The sequence below is a fragment of the Anoplolepis gracilipes genome, chromosome 3 (genome assembly GCF_047496725.1).
Source record: "Anoplolepis gracilipes chromosome 3, ASM4749672v1, whole genome shotgun sequence".
Classification (NCBI taxonomy): Eukaryota; Metazoa; Arthropoda; class Insecta; order Hymenoptera; family Formicidae; genus Anoplolepis; species Anoplolepis gracilipes.
The window spans coordinates 10,091,377-10,114,510 of record NC_132972.1 but is presented as its reverse complement, the minus strand read 5'-3'; the positions used below and the strand labels follow the sequence as shown (position 1 = coordinate 10,114,510).

The window sequence follows — 23,134 nt, the reverse complement described above, 5'->3', positions numbered from 1 at the left end:
AAGATGAGTTTATTATTAAATATTAAATATATATGAGTTTATTATTAAATATGCATATAGAGTGTGTACACATTGCGGATGTTATATATTAAAATACATGATATATATAAATACCGAATCAAAAGTAAAGGATTATAATAAAAAGAGTTAAATAAATACATTGAGTTTTTGAACTGTACGATGCAACCAGGCGTCCATTCGAGGAATTTAGTGTCGCGCAGATTTTCTGCGCAGGCTTCTCTGAATCTCCCGCCAGTGCTCGGTTACGTTCGTAAAATCTACACGTCAGAATAGAGTGGAGAATCGATTGACCAATGAGGCACAGAGGTAGCAAAGATTCTTTCATCCTGATAGGTCGGGATAAGCGGTGCTCCGTTCGACGAGTAGATTCTTTGAACACGACTCCTGTCACACGTGCGACGAGCGGCCATGTTGCAACCCGTTCCGAACTGTCGTCGACGACGCGACGCGTTGTTTTAACCTACGATTACTTTGAACCGCGAAGTCATCAGAATGTCGTTCGGCACCGGCTTCGGAACGTCCACGTCGACGCCCGCACCCACCTTCGCCTTTGGCACTACCCCCGCTTCCACGGCCACCCCGGTTAAACCTGGTAAGCCACCCTGTATTGGTTATTCGAGTTGTAAAATCGCAAGTTTTTCGTTTTGTCTTTTCTTCGTCTCTTTTTGCCATTCACAAAAATGGCTTTTTATCTCTCTCTCTCTCTCTTTCTCTTTGATGAAAGTAAAGATATTAATGACAGTAAGACATTTCTTTTTTGTACATAAATATTTTGCAACAACCTCGAGATGAGAACGTGGCTCTCTTCAATTCTTCGTGGAATTATCGCTGGTTCTAGTGATATCGGAGGTCTTGTTTACCCTGTCTAAACCTAGCAAGGGCTGATTCACACCACTACATTCCGGATCACACTCCATATCGCTTTTTGTGAAGAAAGCGTGCCTACTCCTGGATCTTGCGATTATGCACGCTGTGATGCAGCACATAAATAGTATGATTAAGAGCACAGTCAGCAAAATAAATACCAATGTCGAACGTTCTGTATATTCGTCAGATTTAACAGCTCCGATTGGAGCTAATATGGTGAGACTGTTATCAAGTGTCGTGTGTAACTCATTGCCATAAGCAGTAGTTTTGCCACTGGAAGTTGTGTCCTCTAAATAATACATTTCATTTGGTATTTTTCCAAGTGTTGTTATCATAATTTCTGCAGTTGCATCCTGTAGAAAGATAATTGAATTAAATTATCTCAAAGTAATGTGATTACACATAGAGAGAAAGAGGGACTGAATTCTATTATTACATATGTACCCCAATTGCTATATCCGTAGTACCAAATTCATTTATAATTTGAGTGGAAGAGTCATGTATTGATTTAATACGACGGAAGATGACATTGGTACTGGACATAGAACCTAACTTCAATGAATTGTGCGCTAGTTGTGCATAGAAACTAGTCTGTTAATGATTTTTAAAAAGGTACACATATTAATACATATTAAATTATATTTTATTAATAAAGTAAAAGAATAGATTTAAATTAAATATTTCTAAGTTTGTACAATAGCTTATTCTATTGAATATTTACCTGTAGTTCATTCTGATGACTTAAAAATGTCATTTTTCAATTTATAACTTTATGTTTTTTATATAACTATAGATTATTATATAATTAATTGTTGATTTTTATATATTGAAATTTTATTAGATATTTATATCAATGCAGACAGAATTAAATGTGTCCAATTCAATATCTTCCAATGTATAAGTGTTATATTTAAAATTATTACCATAAAATAAGTAACAAATAAAAGCGAATACCTTTTACATTGACATGTTTTATCTAATTTCATATAAAACAAAAGAAATAGATTTGATAGTTATTGTTTATATTTAAAACTCAGATAATATCATAGTGCTCACTGGTATAGTGATCAATTACAATGTGATAATTCAAATTGTAAATTTAAATACATTGGTATAATTTTCATTTTGTAATATATATATATATATATATATATATATAGAGAGAGAGAGAGAGAGAGAGAGAGCCAAATAAAAAATTAATTAAAATTTACAATTTTTCTTATAATTTATATGTTTAAGTTAATTTTTTTTCTTTGAGAAAAATTTTAATGTCTGTTTTTAATTAAAGTGCACTAATGTATGTTTAAATTTTTAAGTGGCAGGATTTGGGACACCTTCATTCGGATTTAGTACACCGACTACTTCGACGCCGAGCTTGTTTGGTACCCCATCGACTCAGACTACTGGATTTGGTACTGGAACGGGATTTGGTACTCCTGCAGCTACAGGATTTGGTGGCACGTCGACCACAGGTTTTGGATCTGCCCCTACATTTGGTACCACATCAACAAGTGCTTTTGGTTCAGCGCCAGCTTTCGGGAGCACTCCCGCTTCCTCCACAACCACTGGATTTGGTACAACTTCGACTTTTGGCAGTACTCCAGCCTCTACGACCGGTTTCGGTGGATTTGGAACAGCAACAACAACATCGTCATTGAGTTTCGGAAGTTTCGGTGGATTTGGTACAACTACTACTACATCTGCTCCTAGCTTGTTTGGTGGATTCGGTACTACAAGTACCGCTTCAACCGGTTTCGGCACATCTACAGGTTTTGGTGCATTTGGAAGCAAGCCAGTTACTACTAGTGGTGCGCCTGGATTTGGTGGATTTGGGACAGGTAATTTATTGTAAATTGATATTTTTAATGCTGCAATATTTTTTACTAACATGTTTATTTATATTATATACACACAAATAGGATTCACTGGATTTGGTACTGGACTGACACAGCCACAACAGCAGCAACAACAACAACAACAGCAACAACAACCTGCAAATAATATATCAGAAGCTCTCTATAATGCTGTGTTCAATTGTCAATTATACAATGACGAACGAGATAATACTATAGCCAGATGGAATCTCATTCAAGCATTATGGGGTGTAGGAAAGGCTTATTATTCTGTAAATGCTCCACCTATAGATCTTACGCAGGAAAATTCGTTGTGCAGATTCAAAGCTATCGGATACAGTCGTATACCCGATGCTGACAACAATGATGGTTTAGTGGTGCTGTGTTTCAATAAGAAAGATAAGGATGTGCAAGATGGCAAACAGCAATTAATTGCATTTCTGAGTGGTTTGCTGGGAAATAAGCCCAATCTAACAGTAACTATTGACAATATTAAATCAACAGGAGAAAATAAGAGTCAAGTGACAATATATGTGTCAGAAAAAGGAATTACTGGCTCTTACAGAAAAATTCCTGCCAACGAATTGGTCGCATATCTGTCGCAGATGATGCAAAAGCAACAGCTACTACAAAATGGAGTTGAAGATATATTTCCACTGATGAAACTCGATCCGTCGCAGCTAAAAGAATATCTAGATAATCCACCTTGTGCTATCGATGCCAGATTATGGAAGCAAGCGCAATTGGACAATCCCAATCCAGAATTGTATATTCCAGTTCCTATGATTGGTTTTCAGCAAGTTAAGCACAGATTGAAATGTCAAGAAGAGGAGACTGCTAGACACAGAGCGTTTTTAGATATGGCAGCGGAAAAGATACAAGGTTTGCAGAGACAGCATACAGCTACGCAGGCTCGGCTCAAGGAACATAGACGTACATTATTAGAACTTCAACACCGAGTTTTACAGGTATAATGGCGGGTATTATTAATTATCGTTCATTAACTGTAGTCGTGTGTAACGTTTTTGCCTATTAACAATAAATTTTACTTAAAGGTATTAGTTCGACAAGAGATTACACGCAAAGTTGGATTATCCTTGCAACCAGAAGAAGAAGTTTTAACACGAAGATTTGAAGCGATGCATTCGCAAATCAGTGCTCCGACACAATATAAAGGTAGAATTAGCGAGATGCTCTCTCAGCTTAGAATGAGGCGGCATATCGATATTCAAAATCAAGAGAGATATACAATGGACCCCATAGCACAAGATGACATTAAAGCGGTAAGAGAATATTCTTTATTTTCAATAAAGATTACCAAATAATGTAAAGGCATAATAATTTTTTTCTATTATTTTAGTATTTGAGTATGGAACAACAGGGCATGGCGCAACTTATTGCCACCATAAATACCGATTTAGAAAGCTTAAAAATTATCAAAGATGGAATGTCGGATCTTTTAATGAGTCAAAGTATATCCTGAGGATTATAAAACTTGTATAATAAAACTTTTTCACATGCCTTCCAAACAATTAAGAATTCACATTATTAACTTTAACGATGACGTGATAAAAATTAATATATAAATTACAATATCTTTCACAAAACTGTGTGCCATATTTATTTCATTTACACAAATTTTACCATTCTTTTGTACTTGAATGTTGATATGTTAATGAATTTTGTTTATTTAATGATTTTGGCAGTTTAATGATGTTTGGCTGCTCATTATGCAGAAAATTATATTGTTTAATACATTTTTTATTTTATTTCACATATTTTGCATATTTTTATATTTTGTAAAAGACGTTGCAAATAAAAAAGTATGTGTAAAGCATACTGCATAACAGAATCAAACAAAATATGCATTGTGTAGATAAATAAATGAATGTTTTAATAAATATACAAAACATAGATATTGTACATGTAGAATATGTTCCATGATGTGTGTCATAAATAGAAAATTTATAAATTTTGTTACGTATTTATCATAGTTTCACACTTTTTAAATCTTTAAATCAAAGTACAAAAACTTGAAGTTTTATGAAATACATTATATTATTGTCCCTATATGTGTTTATAGTGAGTCGACATTTTCGAATGAAATTGAAATATATCAAAATTATGACTATTATAAATAGAATAATAAGCTATTTACAGTTTTCGTCATTTCCTATTACATCAAATGCTTTACATGTATTTTTCGTTGGTGATAAAGATTTATTGTGAGCATCCTGGCCTATGGTCATTTTTAATAATTTTAGAACAGATTTCTTATCTGTATTATCATTTTCTGTGGGCAAAAATAAATCTTGTTAATATTTTCGTAACTGTAAAGTATAATTTACACTTGTATGTTTTACACTTACCTTCATTACCAGTAATTTGTTGTTCAAGGTGTAATTTTTCTTGAGCTATCTCATACATATTTTCCTCTATTGTTCCTTCACTTAATAATCTGATTATCGTAACTGGTCTGTAAAAAATTTGAAAACTTTTTAACAAATACTTTTTTATATAATAAAAACACACATGTATATTTTATTCCAACTTAAATGTACTCCGATCACATATGATACATACTTTTTTTGCCCAACTCGATGACATCGATCTTCTGCTTGCTTGTCATTGTAAGGATTGAAATCTATATCATGAATTATAACAGTATCAGCAGCTGTTAAATTGATCCCCAAACCTCCGGCTCTTGTAGATAACAAAAATATAAATATACTCGGATCTTCTGTATATTCGTTTATAAGAGTCTGTCTTTCAGTCACAGGTGTACTACCATCTAGTCTAATTTGTGAATGTTAAATTTAATAATTGAATTGAGATAAACATGCAATTGAAATCAATCTTATCGTTATTGCAAACCTTAAGAATGTGTGTCCCCTAATAGTCAAATATTCTTCAAGTATATCTAATACCATAGTAAATTGGCTAAAGATGAGCACTCTATGATCATCTCTTTTTAATTGCGATAGCAACTTGTCCAATTCCTTTAATTTACCAGCTTGAGGAATAAGCTCCTGAGGTAAACCAAAGCCAGCTATACTTTTGTACATACGTGTTAACTGATTTATTTGGTAATCAGATGCCCATATTAACTCTTCAAAGACATACTCTGGATTCTTCTGCTTGTAACCTGGTTCTTTCACTAGTCTCTTTGCTATTGCCTAATATATAATGCATTGATATAAATCAGAAACGAAATTTAAAAAATAAAATTTTTTTACCATATATATATATATATATATATATATATATATATATATATATGTATGTAATGATAATTACTTTAAGTTTTTTCTCATCGTAATAATCGCGTACGAGAAGGGGATGATTGGCGAGCTTTCTCAATTGCATCATCATGCCAGTTCCATTCACTTCTGTAAGTTCACTAGCCTCTGCTGAAAATTGTGCGACTAATTTATTATACATACTTTGTTGTTTCTCAATTAATGCACATCGTATGATTTCATCTTTTTTAAGAGGCAAATCACGTAGGACTTGATTTTTAAGTCGTCGTAGAACAAATGGTCGCATAATTTCCTTTGCGTTCTTAACTTGTTCTCTTTCGAACAACGGTTGTTCTCCATTTTTTTTATCGCCTTTCTGAAAATTTATTTTCAAATACATGAATTACAATAACATAATAAATATAATATATATAAAATGCAATTATATATGTATGATACATTTTTAATAATTAATTACTTACAGAATTTTTGGAGAATAAGCTTTTTATATCTGCTTGCTTACCAGCAAACAATGAAGGCATTACAAATATCAACAAAGACATTAATTCCAATAAATTATTTTGTAAAGGTGTACCAGTCAATAAAATCCGATGTTTAGCCTGTAAAAGTAATTCAGATTTTGTTATAAAAAAATTTCTCTATTTTTTATATGTGTATATAATAAATACATACATTAATTCTAACAAGATTTTCGTATCTAACAGTGCTCATATTTTTGAGCATATGAGCTTCATCAAAAATTACATAGTTAATATTCATAACGCGAAATAATCTACGCTCCTCTGGAGTGCTACAAATTAAATTATATGTAGTTAACAAAATGTCAACATCATCAAGATCACCATTTCGCCAACTCATTCGCATATCTTTTCGTTCGTCTTGAGAGCCATAATATTGTACAACTTTCAAGTCAGGTGACCATTTTTCTAACTCGTTCCACCAATTTTCTACAAAAAAAAAAAATCAATATATATGATAAGATCCCATTTTTAGATTACTATTAAATATTATAAGACACATTACCCATAGTTGAACTGGGAACAACAATTAAATGAGGCCCATCCATTTCATTGAGAAGATTAGCTTCTTTCAAATATGTTAGAAATGCTATCACTTGTATCGTTTTCCCTAGACCCATTTCATCAGCTAATATACCATTTACATTCTGTGCATGCATAACAGCAAGCCAATTTACGCCAACCATTTGATATGGAGCTAATATTAACTCTGGTGATAATCCTTCTGGTTGCTGTGTTATAGCTGAAGCACCAGCAGCGACAGCTTTTTCCATATTGGTCGATAAGCGAAGGCATTTTTTCATTAGAGACTCTACTACATGACGCGTAGATAATAATACCTTTACATATTACAAACATATTAAAAATAAAATTAACTAAAATTGATAATAACTAAACATATTTTATCCTCACAAAAGTCTTTTAATTCTATATATATATATATATGTATATATATATATATATATAAAATTAGTTTTGTATTCTAACATATTAAAAACTAAATATATATATCTAGTTTATTGAATTTACCTGAGCTGCATTTAATAATTCTGTGTCTAAGTATCTTGTATTTTGGAATTTATTCACTAAGTCTCTCCAATCTTTAAATGGTCTTGTTTCCATAATAGCATTAGCTCGCTTCTGAGAACATTGGGACATGAGAAGGAGCTCTGAAGACAGAGCGGTTTGCATAAACTCTAAAACTGCCTTTTTATCACCTGTGAGCTCATTAGATATCTCTATATCCGAGTCATCATCACTATAAAACAATAGTATATTCATCTTAATATCATATATATATATATATATATTTAATTGTAAGTAAAAAGTACTGCAAAATTATGTACCTATTGAATACTTTGTCTTTATAATTTCCTTCGTCTGAATCAATATCTACATCTTCATCCACATTTAATTTTCTTCTTTTCTTTTTACTAGTTTTCGAAGATCCCTTCAAACTCCTTTTTCTATTATTTTTAAGTGCCTCTTCAGCTTCTTCAACATTCCAATTAACACTATTAAGTACTTCCTCTATATGCTATAAAAAAGATCACATAATTATTTTATATGTACACACACATACATAATTATTTTATATATACATATATATATATATATATGTATATATAAAATATTAATAGATATCTTGTATATTAAAAATAATATTTTCTGCTAATAAATGCTACTGATTTAATATTTTATTATTTTTAAGTTCAATTTATCTTATATTTTAGATAACAAAAAGATAACAAGAGATAACAAAAAAGATAAAAAGATTTATTTATGTCTAATAAAAACAAAGAATTTACATGATATAATTAGACGAATTGCTCAAATAAATTATCTGAATGTGAAAGAAAGCCTTTGGAAATTTGACTATGCTTACCAAAACATCATTTTGTGGATACAAAGCTGTCAGGTACTTTAACTTATTTTCTTTACCTTTGGCATTACAGTCTAAACTTGGTTTAGCTGGACTACCAATATCACTGTCACTGTCCTCAATGCGATTTACAGGTTTACGACGCACTAGTGTATCAGAACTTACCAAATTACTATCGTCATCAGCTAAAATAAAAAAATAATAACTGTAAAATTTCTTGCTTAAAATTATAAATAAGATTATATTTTAATGAAAAAAAACTACTAAATTAAATTTAATTTTTTTATCATGTGTTACAAAAAATTATAAATTTATATAACAACTTATAATTTATAATAGAAAAACATATAAGCAGAAAACTATTTAATATAAATTACTCTAGTCAACATTAATTTTTAAATATCGAATCGCTATAAATCGGAGTAAAAGTGACGTTTTACACGAGAGTCTCCGAGATGTCGTTCGCAGAAACGTGACGAAAAGTCCAGAGAATTTCGCGCACCGGTTGCATTTGATTAATTGAATAGAGAAACAAGAGATGTGCGTGAGTATCTTACACATGTTTATTGCTTTCGTTTGTCTTTTTTGAAAGCGAAATTGCCGCAGGAGGCTGGAGCTACTAGTATCCGTTTTAGGCGAATTCGACTCGGACATCGCGTCAACCGTGCGAGGGACGCTGACAAGAGCGCATTTTTGTAAAGGAACTTTCAACAGTCGTGTGGCAGGTGCATTCGGAACCGCTACGTAGAGCGCGTCGAGCTCTACGTAGAAATACGTAGAGTGTAGATTAGACTATAGCGTGCGCATCCGGCGGAATAGTATTAATGCCTGATTTTCATATGAGATTTTTTTTCAACGCTTCCCCGATCAATTTTATTGCATATAAAGTTCAAAAATAGTTTAAACAGTCGAGTTCAATTCTATCACGATGCGATATATAGTAAAACGAAAAGGAGTCTTCTAGAAATTATGTATGTGATTTTTCTTTCAATCTCCTTTTAAATTTAGAATTGACAAGTAATATTAGAAACATTACTAAATATTGGGTATTAAGTTTTTTTTTTTTTTTTTTTTGACATATATTTATCTATCTTATATTTTATTAATAAATTTGTTAATTGTCGCGTGGCCTGTTTTTTTGATTGGCCGATCGCAACGCGTGTAGAAGGAAAAACGCGCGCTCACGGAAACTGCGCAGGCGCACTCTCGCGCATAAGTATGTGGGCGAATCGCTGTCTTGAGTACGCATCATTCTGGGGCGACGGGTGACAGTCTCGCTCCCTCGCGCCGTCGTCTGCTCCTTATCTATCGTTTATTTGTGTCTATTGTTTGACCACGTCAAAACCAGGCCAGAGCCAGAGGCCAGAGCCAAGGTGAACGTAGGTATGTCATTTCACGGCGGATAGGTGCGTGGGAAGGTGCGAGAGAATGTTGCTGTACACGTTGATCGGCGGTTATATGCTCACCTCGGTGCTACTGTTCAAGTATCCCACTCTGCTGCACAAGAAGAAGAGGGTGAAGTTTCTGTGCCAGCATATCAGCCACCGGGGCGGTGAGTCGTCGTTGACATCGTTTCCTCCCCCATCCCCTTTGTTTACCTCGTCGGATCACCTCTCGCGATGCCATACTTACGATATCGTTGCGATATGATGCGCGTATGAGTGTCCTCTCTCTGTGCAATCTCATTAATTTTTGCTGTGTGTGATACCCTTTTAGGAGCGGGCGAGAGCTATGAGAACACGATGTGCGCATTTAGACGGTTAGTTAAAATACATTGTTTACTCAAGACTTGTGTGCTTTTAATCTATCAATAAGACTGCGAGAATTTTTCCATCACACAATTGCCAGTGTGATCTAATTAATCGCATTATTACCAAATACGTATTTGACTTTGACGTCCTTGTAAATAATTTTATCCGCAACATACATTGTGTATGATATACAACAGAGATGTAGAGATTAACATTTTTTTGTTCCATGTTAATTTTGATGATCTAACATTGATGTTTTATATTCTTGTAAAAAATATCTGTTTTGCACAACTAAATAATATATAAATTTATATAGAGTATTCAGTAATATCACATATATAAAAACAGAACTATACACACAAGATATATACACACACAGATACACAAACACAAACAATCCAAATATTTATTTGATACACAATTCTTTTATATTTTAATATGACAATCAAGAAATATATTGTGAAGTCTATTAGTTGTTTCAAACATTATTATGCAATATTAATTGGAAGATGTAGAAAAACATTAAAATTGCATTAATATTGATTTATATTAAACATGCCATTAAAAATATGACTAAATTATAATAGTTCTGAACATTAAAAAAATTAATTATTTAAAATATACATTTTATAGCACCAAATGTACTATAATTGAATTAAATTTTTCCTGCATTTTTTTATGTATATTATTAAATTAGTATAACTGCAATAAAACTGCAGAGAGAATACAATTTCAGTCATGAGTAATTTACTTGATTGTTCATATTTAAAATTTTATTAATAATTTGAAATGTATTGATAATAATTTAATAATAACTCACTCACCAAACATATATACACTTATAAGTGATATTAACATTTTTACTTACAATTACAGAGCAGTGGCTATTGGAACTCAAATGTTGGAATTAGATTGTCATCTTACGAGAGATGGCGAAGTAGTAGTCTCTCACGATCAGAATCTTTTACGCAGCACTGGTGTAGATAAAAATATTGCTGAATTGGATTACAAAGATTTGCCACTCTTAAAGCAATGTTTACCAATTGATTTTGAGCCAGGTATTGTTATTTATTATTTTAAGAAAAAATTATAGTTTTGAATAAAATTATTTAAAAGATATAGTTGAACAGATGTGGAATATGTTGGTTCTGCGAGAGAAGAAGATCGACGATTTGCATTGCTACAAGAGGTCTTTGAAGCGTTTCCCATTATCCCTATTAACATCGATATTAAAATCAATGACGATCGGCTTATATCAAAAGTTTCTGATCTTATAAAACAATACAATAGAGAGGAATATACAGTTTGGGGAAACTTTAGTGATGAGGTCACACAGAAATGCTATAAAATGGTATGTCAATATGTAAATTTATTAAACTTTAAAAATTTAATTCAATATAGCATTGAAAAAAATGTGAAACAATACTTTAAAAATAATTTTTTAAACTATTTTACTTATTGTTAACTAATAAGATATTTGGTCTTATCGAGGCATGTTTAAGTAGGTATAATTAACTAGATAGACACATGTATTATATTGGGTAGAATTGTTAGAAAAAATTATGAAAGAGCTAATATTACTGATAAGACATAATTTTTTTAAAGTATAAAAAATTGAATGAGAAGTTTTCATAAACTGTTAATTTTGTTATGTTTTTAATAAAAAAAATCTCAATTTTATTATAGAATCCAAATGTGAACCTACTCTTTTCAATGCAACGTGTGACAATGTTGATATTTCTCATGTATACTGGCTTGTTGCCATTTGTACCACTAAAGGAAACACATCTTGAAATTTTCTTACCTTCCATCTATTTGCGGTAATATAATTGAAATATTTCCTTACAATTACGATAGAATTACAACACACAAACGAATTACCCCTCTTGTGTTTTTATTCTAGACGCAAAGGCGGGCCAAGTCCAACATTTTTACCACTGGAAAAATTTGTAGTACGTACAATTAATGTACTATTAATGAGACCGTGCTTATTTAATCATCTAAGAGCACGAGGCATACATGTAAGTATATGTATTACAATTCACATGATTATTTAACAACTTTTTAATGCTATTGGGTTTAATATATATCTATGTATGTAGGTTTACTTTTGGGTTTTGAACAAAGATGAAGAATTCAAAAAAGCATTCGAATTAGGAGCAACTGGTGTTATGACGGATTATCCAACAAAATTAAAATTATTTTTAAAGAACCATGAAATGGAATGAAGAGTGCATTTTTAAAGAATATACATCAGATAACATTAATTGTTGAGGAAATTTGCAAAGTTATTTATGTCTGTAAAGAGATATCTGCCACATAATATGTGTGAAGATATATAAGTTATTATATGGAAAGGACAAAGTAGTATATTTTTTATAAGCAAAGCAGAACTATTTGCTTATGTTCTGTGTATAAATGCCAACTCGACAAATTTTGCCAGAATTGTGACAGCCCGTACAAATCGATTCATTAGTGAAATTACATATACAATGTATTGCACACACACTGTAGTTCACTATATTACTGTTAATCGTGCAAGCGTCCATTCACGGAATAAGGTTGCTCTGGCCTCGTAAATCTCTAATTTATCTATTATTTTCATTTTTTATCACAAGCATAATGAGGCTTTTTTTAAATTATTATTGAATATATATTTATTGAATTCTATTGAATTTTATTGAATATATATTGAATTATTAATTTAGAAGTATATATATATAGAACATAATATATTAACTATTATATCAATATTGACAATTATTTTGTGCACAATGACTAGTCAATTAAACAACAGTCTGTAAATATTAATTTAATTTGATTCAGATTTTTTATAGTATGTATATACACACTTCTATTTAATTTGCTACTGAAATCTATTAATCATAGTTTCGGATTTCTTATATTAGAATATCCTTATTTATGGGATAGGCATACTTTGTCTCCTCATAATCTGGCAAGTTAATATTTTCTAATCTGGTAAATTTCTTTACCAAAACTTTTTACTTATGATATATCTCCTCTTTCACATTTATAAATACATTGTGAGGAAACAAATTCACACGTCCTAAAAAAGTTCACGTGTGTGCGTGTATATCCCAATTTTTAGTACAAAATATCTATTGATTACTGATATCTGTCTGGGGCCAGTGTTAGCTTAGCCCAGCATTCAGATGCTTGAAATAACAAATAGTCTGATCTATGGTGCATTTGTTAAATAATTTTTAACATTTTCATGAAGAAAAACATTTTATGTGTGAAGAGAAAAGAAAAATCGAGCTATGCTGATCGTGATATGTCCTTAGTATATATATGGGTGTGATATAAGAAATGCCCTTTTCGTAAAATGAATGTGATAAAAAGTAGTGTCGGTCTCATATTATTGAGAAACTGAAATTGAAAGCCCTATCATATGTGTGATTAGAGTCCTGTTAAATAAAGAAATAAATTTATGTACACTTGCAAATATTGTATTTGATGACTATGATACATTTATATTATATTTGATAGTTAAAATATGATACCAGTATTAACTTTGTATAACTCGGTGTATGTAAGACATATTTCAGGACATATCATTCTCTTTCAATGAATCTGTTCCTGAAGTGTGTTCTATGTACAAAGTTATATCATGTATTTGCATACAGGGCATTTTGCAGCTAATATAATTGATATATAATTGTCTATATGAATATCTGTATGTTGGATATATATGTATACTTTTTGATCCTTTAAATGTAGAAGGAATACTTACACATTAAACAATTAAAAATATTATGTTAATAATATATTCAACTGCAGCTCGTCGCACATATTTATAAAAAGTATAATAACACATCTTTTCTAATCTTATTATATGTATTATATATAATTTATACACAATATTAGACTTCTTTTATAAAAGATCTGTATGTATATGTGCCATTATATATGTATGCAATATACATGTTCAGATAAAAAGAAAAAAATAACAGCATATAAGTATAAACATAAAGAAATACAAAAGAAGAAATGTGGATATCAATATTTATGACTATGGCTAAAAACTAACTAAGAAAGATTACACTATATTCTGTCTAATAGGACAGTCTTAGAATTCATATGATGTTTATTTTTAGTTAATATGTTATATGTTAATATATTTTAATTAATATGCTGATAATTTCAATTTATTTATTGAATGATTTATTGAAATTGTTATTTTAAGCTTAAAAATACAATTAAATTTATGAACCTAGTTTTATGCCTTAAATAGCATAATAATTTATTTAATCTAAATAAATATGTAAATCCTTCATATATGTTTCTTTATTTCTTGCAAATTTTAATGGTAAAAGAGAAATGTGACTGTATAAATGTTATTGAATTTATAAATTTATGCTCGTATATATGTAGGTATCAGAAAGTGAAAAAAATTCGACTTGGCAAATTGTACTTAATACAATGGAAGAAGTTAAATAAGTAATGTATTAAACAAATTTTGTTAAAATTGCTTTTATTAAATAATCAGAGTTCTATATAATGTGTAACTGAAATATTGGAAATGTTTTACAATGAATGTTAATTATAGAAAAATAAACTATGTACAAATTCATGTACCTTTGTACTTGAAATCGATTTTTGTGTATTTGTAAACTCAAAGTTTATAATATAAGTTTTCATTCTACAATAAATAAGAATAACTTTTTTTACCTATTAAAAAGTATTATATGTACATAATATAATAATGTGTAGAAAACAGAGATATGTATATATATATATTTCATTATTTTTTGATATCATTTTATTTTCTAAAATTTGTATTAATGAAGTAAAAAAAAATACAGTTTTATAGTTATGCATATTTACATGCATATTTGAAAACACAATTGTACATCAAACTTATGAAAATCTAGTTTAGAAATTTTATATTTGTAGGTACATCTTTTATTTATTTTTTGTTAATTTATTCTATTAAAATATGTAATTGTGTCGTGTGTACACATGTTAATAACTATTGTGATTATAAAAGTAATAATTATAAATAAATGTTCACAAATGTGGCAAGATATGTATGTACATGTATATATACATTTTACATTTTTAAAAAATTATTACAAATTAGTATAACTGTTTTTGCTTTTAATTGTGTACTTTTTTGTAAAACTGCATTATCAATGACATATATCAAAAAATGTATAGATTTATATATATGTATATATACAAATATAAATATATATAAAAGATAAATTATAATCATTCGTAAAAAGAAATTAATAAGTTGTGTAAAATATCCAAAAATCTTTTGCTTTTATCTTATACAAAATATATTTAAAGTATAATATATGAGATGCGTGCATTACTAAATGTTATTCTAAAAATGGACATACATGTAATAATATATAAATGTCTCAACATTTATATTGTGTATAGAGTTATCAAATTAATGTCTAACTTATATAGTTCTTTTAGAGATATTTTCATTGGAGATTCTTAATTCAGAGAAAACTTATAAACAAGAAGAAGTTACAAAGAAATATAATCATGATGATTCATCAGCTATACTCTCTTCTTCTGAATCATATTTATGCTTGCATTTATGAAATGTATATGTATGATTTAGTCTGTCGTCAGCATTTACTATGTCTCGATATATAAACACATTGCCCTTGCAATATCTACAAATATTGCTTGAGGGATGCAATTTATTTTTATAGTGCTTTTGTATAGCAGCTTTGTTTGGCTCAATCTTGCCTTTGCAGTCCTCGCAATAAACATAATGATCCACTGAACGAAATCTTTCATGAATGGAGTCAGTTTGAGTTCTAGGATTGATTTCGTTGTTTGAGGCATCCTGTTCAGCGAACATCTTGCAGGTGTCTTGTATCTGCAATTAAGATTATTCGAAATTAATGATATGTGTCTATATATTCCATATATTTCTGTAATATGTAAAATTTATTAATATAAGAAATGTATCTTGACAAATTTTTATTTTTAGAAGATTGCTTCAAGCTTTCTCAGAGCAACACATTTATTATTATACTTTTCATAAAGTTTTGAAAATATACAAGATTATAATCGAATAATGATGACAAATGACGCAATGCATTGTTATCACGTGCTACGACACTTTTATCTCTTTGTATATGTCAATATAGGTTGTTTTGTAATCGAATATAGGTTAATTGAAAAATAAGATAAATGAATATATATATTTAAAAGGAAGAGGAAAGAAATGCAAGAGAAATATAAGAATAAAAAAAAAAAACCTTATATCTATCCATCTGTCAATTGATTCAGAAACGAATATACGTTATACTTGGTTATGCTAGCGTCTACTAGCGTACTCGCGATTCCTTTCTAATTAAACAATAGTGTGAATGAAAAATTTGTCAATTCGACCAATCAGATTTCTTTATATCATTCACGAATCGTGAAGTCTGGCATTAGCATTATTAGCGTTCTTGTCGGATAAGAAATTTATTCATTCTACCTAATGTTTTTTCCTCTTTTTTTCTAACTTCTAAATATATATCTGTCATTTTATTTCGTTTTCTAATTCAGCTGCAAAAAAATAAACCTAAGAGGTTAGATTATTATATATTCACAAATTATCACAATTTAATCTGTCTCGCAGATTCACCTTATTGATGCTCGCGTAAATAAATAAAATAAAAATTGCCAAGTACAAATAACATTATACTTTATTAGAATAGAAAAGAATTATTACAATAATATATCTGGACGAGATACAAGGTCGGGAGGGCTTATATGGGCTTGATCTTGAAGTGCAACCCTATCAGAGAGAACACCAAACATTTGAGGTCCTGTACAAGGTAGTAGAAGCAACGCAGTCCCTCCGGGTCACGTGACTGATTGACGTCCAGAAGAGAGCCGGTCTTGGACGTGGTGAACGATATGTGCTCGTCGCCGATTACAATTTCCAACTCCTGTCGGCCGACGCGGTCCGGCTGCGGCCACAACGAGTCGTCCTCCTGCATGATCTCAGAATCCTGGATGATTCGTTTCAGCTCCTCCATCACGCACTGGTGTACGTACGCCTCTTTGCGGATCATCGTGTCGTTTTTGTAGTTGGAGTTATTCGCATAACGCAGCTTGCCATCGGGCCGGAACTCGAATTCCAAAAACTCGTGCCCGAACTTGCCCTTGTGACCGACGTAATAGCGTATATAAAAGTCTGTCGACATCCTGGTTTACGATTATCCTCAGGTAATTGGTGCTCTTAGCGCGATACGTTTGGATCGTAGATGATGTCTGCCATAACCATAAACATTAAAGTCAGTTTGTATTTATCGTTCTGTGACATTCTCAATCACGTGATTGGCCTGTCGAAGCAAACATGGCGACAGAACGGCGGTGTTTTATTGGCTACGCCATATTGTTGAACCAGTCCATTATCTTGCAGCGTGATTGGTTGTCATTGGTCTCTTTAGAAATATGTATACATAATTATTATGTTATCAGCCTCCTATCTCTTATATTTCGATCTATCTACTTTTAAGCGTTTGACAGGTGCGGAAGATAAATGTAAGCTTAGAAGATAAATGATGGATTATAATTTTTCATTAATTAAATTTGAATTAAAAATATAGTTCAATTTTTTAAGTAACTTGTGACAAATATTTAATAACCTATAAAAACATTTAAATACATCTGACATGCTAACCCTAATCTAAGGGAGGGGGTATGACAGGTGAAATTGACGTCACATGTCAGTCGACGTAAAGGTGATATTGTGTACGCTTCTCGTCTAGAACGTCTCGCAAAAAAATGAAATATTCGCATTATCATCTCTGTGACTGACGTTAAAGGACGTTCGATGACTTATCTTGGTGATGTTAACGTACGCATCAAGCTAGCAACTGAATTAGAATATGAACTCTCACACGAAGTCGATGAGTCTACGTTATTTGCGACATTCGTAGCAACGAGATTCGTCGATTTGATCTTCGTTGGATAAAGATGAATAAGAACCACGCGAATAAGAGACTGAACCAGCTGCCGAGTTGGCTGTGGACCAATTCGACCACTTTACCACCAGTTTACAAGATGGTATGGGAGGCAGTGCGGGATGATCGAGTCAGGTCGAATGGCGTGCAGACCGAGTTGCTCGTCGACACCAACAAGGTATTTCCGCTGCTGCTCACCAGCCAGTTGCCAACGGAGGTACTCGGTCATATATGGAGTTTGGCTAACCAGAAGTATGCGGGACAGCTGACCGAGCAAGAACTGTACGTCGTGCTGGCTCTCGTTGCTGCTGCACAGACTTCTTACACCTTCAATAGTCTCGATATATTACATTTACTTCCCTTTCCACCAACACCGTACTTAAACATAGAATGTTTAATGAATCTGCAACCTACTGCACAAACAAACACGCAGAAACTTCAGTACTATGGTAACGAGGAGTTCAATGTCAATAGTTTAGGTGTAGAGGGAAAATATATCCCTGACGTTAAGGGAAAAGTTAAAGTTAGAACCCACGTGAACACCATGCCTGATGCGAATATATCCTTTTCAAATAATACATCTGGTAAAACGTCATGTTCTGATAGCAAGACTCTACTGTCTGGCGCAACTGCAAATAGTTTCAATAATTTGTTAAAAGATAACGTAAAACAAACTCCGCGTGTTCAAACCGACGTTCCACCTGCATCCTCCTTTGACGAATCCTGCGATGAGTTCACCGAATTTCAAAGCGCACCGATTTCTAACGTCTCCACTGCATCGATCTGGGATAGTAAACAAGGTTCCGCAATTGGCAGCAGACTCGCTAATCACAATCTAGGAGTGAAGAAAACAATCGACAAAGCCAAGAAAGTCACCACAGGAACAAAAACTGTACATATTAATACTCAGCTTCGTACATCTGCAAGTTTACCATATCAAAGTAAGGATCAACTCACAATAGAAGCCCCATTGGATCTATTTTCTAAATGCGGAGTAAAGAATCAATCAAAAACAGTAATACTCAAAGACACTGTGATCAGAAATAACGATTCGCCTAAGGATTACAATGAAAGTTTCAACAATCTGACAAGCTTAATAGAGCCTATATCTCTTAGCAACGATAAAGAGATATCGCCTAAAGCAGAATTAACACCAAAGGTAAATAAATGTGTCCATTGCATATAATTGTAGCAAGTATATCTTTTTACATATTTATATAAGTTGAAAGTATACATATGTAAATTTATCTGTAGGCTGTCACAGTAGATGTGTCTAATTCTGTTCAACAAGATTTAATGAGCTTGCAACAAGTCGAAGATAAATACAGTGCATTGCGTGCATTAGTTCAGGAAACGTCTGTTGTGAATGATGCAAATTTAGATTTAACTATTAACAATCAATCGGCCGACGAGTTCGGAGAATTTATGTCTGCGGAACAACCATCTGCTAATCATCCCACGATCATATCAGATGCTTCGGATACTGAAAGCTTTAGCAATATATTTGCAGATTTTGAGTTTAGTAAAACACACTCTAATGTTGACAACAATAATTTAACAGATTTGAACTTTATATCTGAAGTATCTGAGCCGTTTAATAATTTAAAACTCGATGACGGGATTGAATCACAATTGGTAGAGTCAGGTTAGTGCGTTTTTGCAACACATGCTGGAATTTTATTTTTGCTTGCGTTTTATTTCGTTTAAATCAAGTAGTATATTATTCTTAGGAAAGAATGTTCAAAAAGAGGATGCTATTTCGATAAATAGTGTAGAATTGATTAGTGGTCCATCCGAAGCACTGCCACGATCAGGATCTGTGCCTAGCTTAGATCTTAAATCATTTTTACCTTCAAACATAGAGGAAGATCAAGTTGTAGAAACTTCACAGCAGGTACAAATATCAAAATGTTAAAAATATAAAAAGAATATTGATTTTATAATATTTTATCAAGTATTCTTTATTACAGAATATGTATTGGGAATGGAAGCAATATATGGAGAGTTGTGTTTTACTACTACAAGTTGCAGCCAACATATTTACCAATATAACGTCAGAATTAGTTTTGCAGGAGGTTTTAAATTCAGCCCAAGGATACAACTTTCTCTGTCGTAGGTGTTCTTTGAATATCATATTTGCATAAAATATTGTGCATTATATCAAAACATTTTTATAATTAAAAATCAAATTAATTCATATTGTTTTAAACCTTCAAGAATATACATCACTGCCTGTGATTCACATATATACACAAAACATATAATGTAAAATTGTAAAATATTTCTTTTTTTTAGAATTAGCTGAAGTTGCAGCCGTTTGTAGACGTGTTAATTTTTCATACAAAGAGTTGGATATAAACATTATTGGATTTGATGATCTTTTAATGGATATTGATCGAATTTGGGCTGAAATGGAACCTTTTTACGCTAACATACCAGTAAGTATGAATTATATGAATGTTAATATTTTTACCTATATCCTATATTTTTTGTTCTTAAATATCTGCATCCTTTTCTTTATGCAAAAATCCTGTCATTATAAAATATATATATTTGTATATATTATAATATATATATAATACATTACAGATTGTTACTGAATTACCAGCTTGGCCATTACATCAGGGAGAATGCGTGTCTTGCTCCCTGTGTTTAACAGTTATTACGAGTGGGCGAGTTGTTTACAATGATAATAATTATCACGTGACATGCGCAAATTTGTGGCTTAATTGCGTAAACAATCAATTGCCAGTAATGCGATACTCTTTACTTTATCAACCAAATATATGTCCAGGAAGCCACATTTAAAGTCTGCATATAGTTGCAACGTTTTCTAATTCAGACTAAGAATACACACATTTTACATACATATCTTATCAATAGAATTCATAAATTCGATTGAAAAGTTAATATTCAAAATCTCTAAAAGTAGAATGCTATTTCTAGTAAAACTTCCATTAATGTAGTAAAATCATCTACATGTATATAATTAAAAAAGTGTAAATTTTGTTTTTTTTATACAATTATTTATTAAGTCCTTATTTATACTTTTAAAAAATTTTTTATAATAACATACATACAATGATATATAAAAATGTGGAAATTATATATTTAAATATGTTCAAATATTGATGTATTTAAATATATCCAAATGTTTATATATTTATTTTAACATGATGAATAATGTGATTGCATTTCAAACAATGATCTAGTTTTAATGCAATATTATAAATTAGAAAAACTTTAATTTATTTATTATATTATTTACACATTATTAAAAAATGTCTTCTAGTTATTTTATGATAACAATTAACGTTGACTCGTATCGCGCGGCCTATACACTATTCCTCTGCTTTTCATTTCTCGAATGACACCAGCTGGTAACCGTCCTGATACTGATATAGCATAAACACCTTTGCAGAAACGATCTGAAGCAAATAGAATCTCTATTAATGTTGGCCATAACTGAAATAATTAAGAAATTTTAATTCCTAAAAAGAGATTGCGCATCATTCTATTTAAATACATCTTAACAGTAAGAAAAAGTTGTATGTATACACAGATAAATATGTTCCTTGATAAATATATATCAACATTTGTATGTAAGACTACTGTATGTGCATAAATGTATTATACGTTTAAAAAATCTCAGAAATAAATATATTTATTAAAATATGTAAAGAAATATATATATTAAAAATAACAAACATGTATTATAAGAGTTTTATATATATGATTTAATAATTCTTTATATTACTATATAACTTTGGAATAGAGCTTTTAAAAAGATTTTTGATATAAAATAAAAAAAAGGTGCAACTATAATTGTAGTAAACTATGTAAAAGATTTAGTTACTTTTAAAAAGTATTATCATATTTTAAAAATACTAACTTATTCTTTGCCATTTACACACCCAACTATCTTCTGGACTCATTGCAGCAATCATTCTAGAAAACAAAGTATAAACAGATGAAGTAAATGAATTGTGATAAAATTTGTTTTATTTTTTTATAATAGAATTATTCATTATATAATTATGTATACAATATTGTTAATGCATGTATTATAATAATTCATATTATATCAGCTTTTGAAACAGTCTTTAATAATTTTTCTTCTTTTTTTGCAGACTTATATTAAATAAAATATAATAAAAGAATAAAATTTTGCGCTATCAAATATTCACTACATTCCCGTGTGCATTTAAAAAATTACTCTTAAGCAATTATATATGTATTATTGCATATTACCCATCAAAGTTAGAACTCGTGCAATCAAAAACATTATCCTTATTATTCTTCATTCGAAGAAACTCGTCGCAGTTATCACATCCATCAAATTCAAATTGATCAAAGGTCTGTTAAAGCAAAATTATAAATGTAGTTCAAAAATATAAATTCTGTATTAGCTTCTTATTTAAAGAATTGATTATTATTAGGAATTTAGAATTTATTAGATACATACCTTAATCAAGGAGCAAACCAAACATGCTCTTAATCCACGTAAATCTTTCGGTACGGTCTCCATGGACATAATTATTCTTATAACGTAATATAATATAAATAATTTTATTGCAATTATTCACAAAAGTGAGGAAATAACTTTACAGCTGGAACTGTTTCGTGAATACAAATACATTCGAAGTACGAAATCTTTCTGAATATACAACAAGACGCATAGACGAGAGTGATAGGTTTGGTTAGATTAAGTTAAGTTAGAATAGAGTTGACAGGAAATGACGTAACCAATTTCGAAGCCTGAAAAGGTGCGACCGTAAAGTCACTATATAATCTAGTGACTTTAGTGCGACCGCAATTCAAGACGCCTCTATGTCTATAAAAAAATGGACATTGGAACTACATAGCTATGTCCACAAAACTTCTCAGAGGATAACACGCTATGTCCACAGATTATGGTTCTGTTCCGTGCTATGTCCACAAAATTTATTATTTTGCTTATTCACTTTCACCCAAAAATAATTTGTTATTTCTCTTCACTCTGGCAATAATTTACTTTTAATATCAAATAA

The 23,134-nt window shown here is 30.8% G+C and overlaps 7 protein-coding genes across 7 annotated transcripts; 3 read left to right on the top strand and 4 right to left on the bottom strand.

Moving 5' to 3' along the window:
* Positions 1 to 393: 393 nt before the first annotated feature.
* On the top strand, positions 394 to 4,348 carry Nup54 (nuclear pore complex protein Nup54). Its single transcript, XM_072888199.1, has 5 exons — positions 394 to 613; positions 2,205 to 2,726; positions 2,808 to 3,709; positions 3,797 to 4,024; positions 4,102 to 4,348. Exons 1-5 carry the CDS (start codon positions 514 to 516, stop codon positions 4,222 to 4,224), a joined length of 1,875 nt encoding a protein of 624 aa, XP_072744300.1. The 5' UTR covers positions 394 to 513; the 3' UTR covers positions 4,225 to 4,348.
* On the bottom strand, positions 828 to 1,376 carry LOC140663756 (uncharacterized). The gene is made up of 2 exons (XM_072888200.1): positions 1,333 to 1,376; positions 828 to 1,241 (listed from the first exon to the last, which is right to left on the bottom strand). The coding sequence occupies exon 2, from the start codon at positions 1,221 to 1,223 to the stop codon at positions 828 to 830; it is 396 nt and encodes a 131-aa protein (XP_072744301.1). The 5' UTR covers positions 1,224 to 1,241; positions 1,333 to 1,376.
* Etl1 (SWI/SNF-related, matrix-associated actin-dependent regulator of chromatin, subfamily a, containing DEAD/H box 1) lies at positions 4,339 to 9,185 on the bottom strand. Its single transcript, XM_072888198.1, has 12 exons — positions 8,959 to 9,185; positions 8,405 to 8,586; positions 7,866 to 8,056; positions 7,549 to 7,777; positions 7,025 to 7,358; positions 6,674 to 6,948; positions 6,463 to 6,600; positions 6,039 to 6,356; positions 5,616 to 5,917; positions 5,325 to 5,537; positions 5,111 to 5,217; positions 4,339 to 5,034 (listed from the first exon to the last, which is right to left on the bottom strand). Exons 1-12 carry the CDS (start codon positions 9,053 to 9,055, stop codon positions 4,892 to 4,894), a joined length of 2,529 nt encoding a protein of 842 aa, XP_072744299.1. The 5' UTR covers positions 9,056 to 9,185; the 3' UTR covers positions 4,339 to 4,891.
* Positions 9,186 to 9,652: 467 nt separating this feature from the next.
* Positions 9,653 to 14,449, top strand: LOC140663902 (lysophospholipase D GDPD1). The gene is made up of 7 exons (XM_072888461.1): positions 9,653 to 9,953; positions 10,118 to 10,160; positions 11,029 to 11,210; positions 11,283 to 11,503; positions 11,839 to 11,972; positions 12,056 to 12,173; positions 12,255 to 14,449. Exons 1-7 carry the CDS (start codon positions 9,830 to 9,832, stop codon positions 12,378 to 12,380), a joined length of 948 nt encoding a protein of 315 aa, XP_072744562.1. The 5' UTR covers positions 9,653 to 9,829; the 3' UTR covers positions 12,381 to 14,449.
* Positions 14,450 to 15,888: 1,439 nt separating this feature from the next.
* On the bottom strand, positions 15,889 to 17,431 carry Mago (mago, exon junction complex subunit). Its single transcript, XM_072888207.1, has 2 exons — positions 16,865 to 17,431; positions 15,889 to 16,018 (listed from the first exon to the last, which is right to left on the bottom strand). Exon 1 carries the CDS (start codon positions 17,340 to 17,342, stop codon positions 16,902 to 16,904), a length of 441 nt encoding a protein of 146 aa, XP_072744308.1. The 5' UTR covers positions 17,343 to 17,431; the 3' UTR covers positions 15,889 to 16,018; positions 16,865 to 16,901.
* A 238-nt stretch (positions 17,432 to 17,669) lies between these two features.
* LOC140663760 (uncharacterized) lies at positions 17,670 to 21,084 on the top strand. Its single transcript, XM_072888206.1, has 6 exons — positions 17,670 to 19,263; positions 19,359 to 19,749; positions 19,835 to 19,998; positions 20,075 to 20,216; positions 20,400 to 20,542; positions 20,694 to 21,084. The coding sequence occupies exons 1-6, from the start codon at positions 18,118 to 18,120 to the stop codon at positions 20,910 to 20,912; spliced, it is 2,205 nt and encodes a 734-aa protein (XP_072744307.1). The 5' UTR covers positions 17,670 to 18,117; the 3' UTR covers positions 20,913 to 21,084.
* A 191-nt stretch (positions 21,085 to 21,275) lies between these two features.
* Spt4 (Transcription elongation factor subunit spt4) lies at positions 21,276 to 22,821 on the bottom strand. The gene is made up of 4 exons (XM_072888208.1): positions 22,570 to 22,821; positions 22,356 to 22,462; positions 21,997 to 22,052; positions 21,276 to 21,532 (listed from the first exon to the last, which is right to left on the bottom strand). The coding sequence occupies exons 1-4, from the start codon at positions 22,636 to 22,638 to the stop codon at positions 21,414 to 21,416; spliced, it is 351 nt and encodes a 116-aa protein (XP_072744309.1). The 5' UTR covers positions 22,639 to 22,821; the 3' UTR covers positions 21,276 to 21,413.
* Between the last annotated feature and the right edge of the window lie 313 nt (positions 22,822 to 23,134).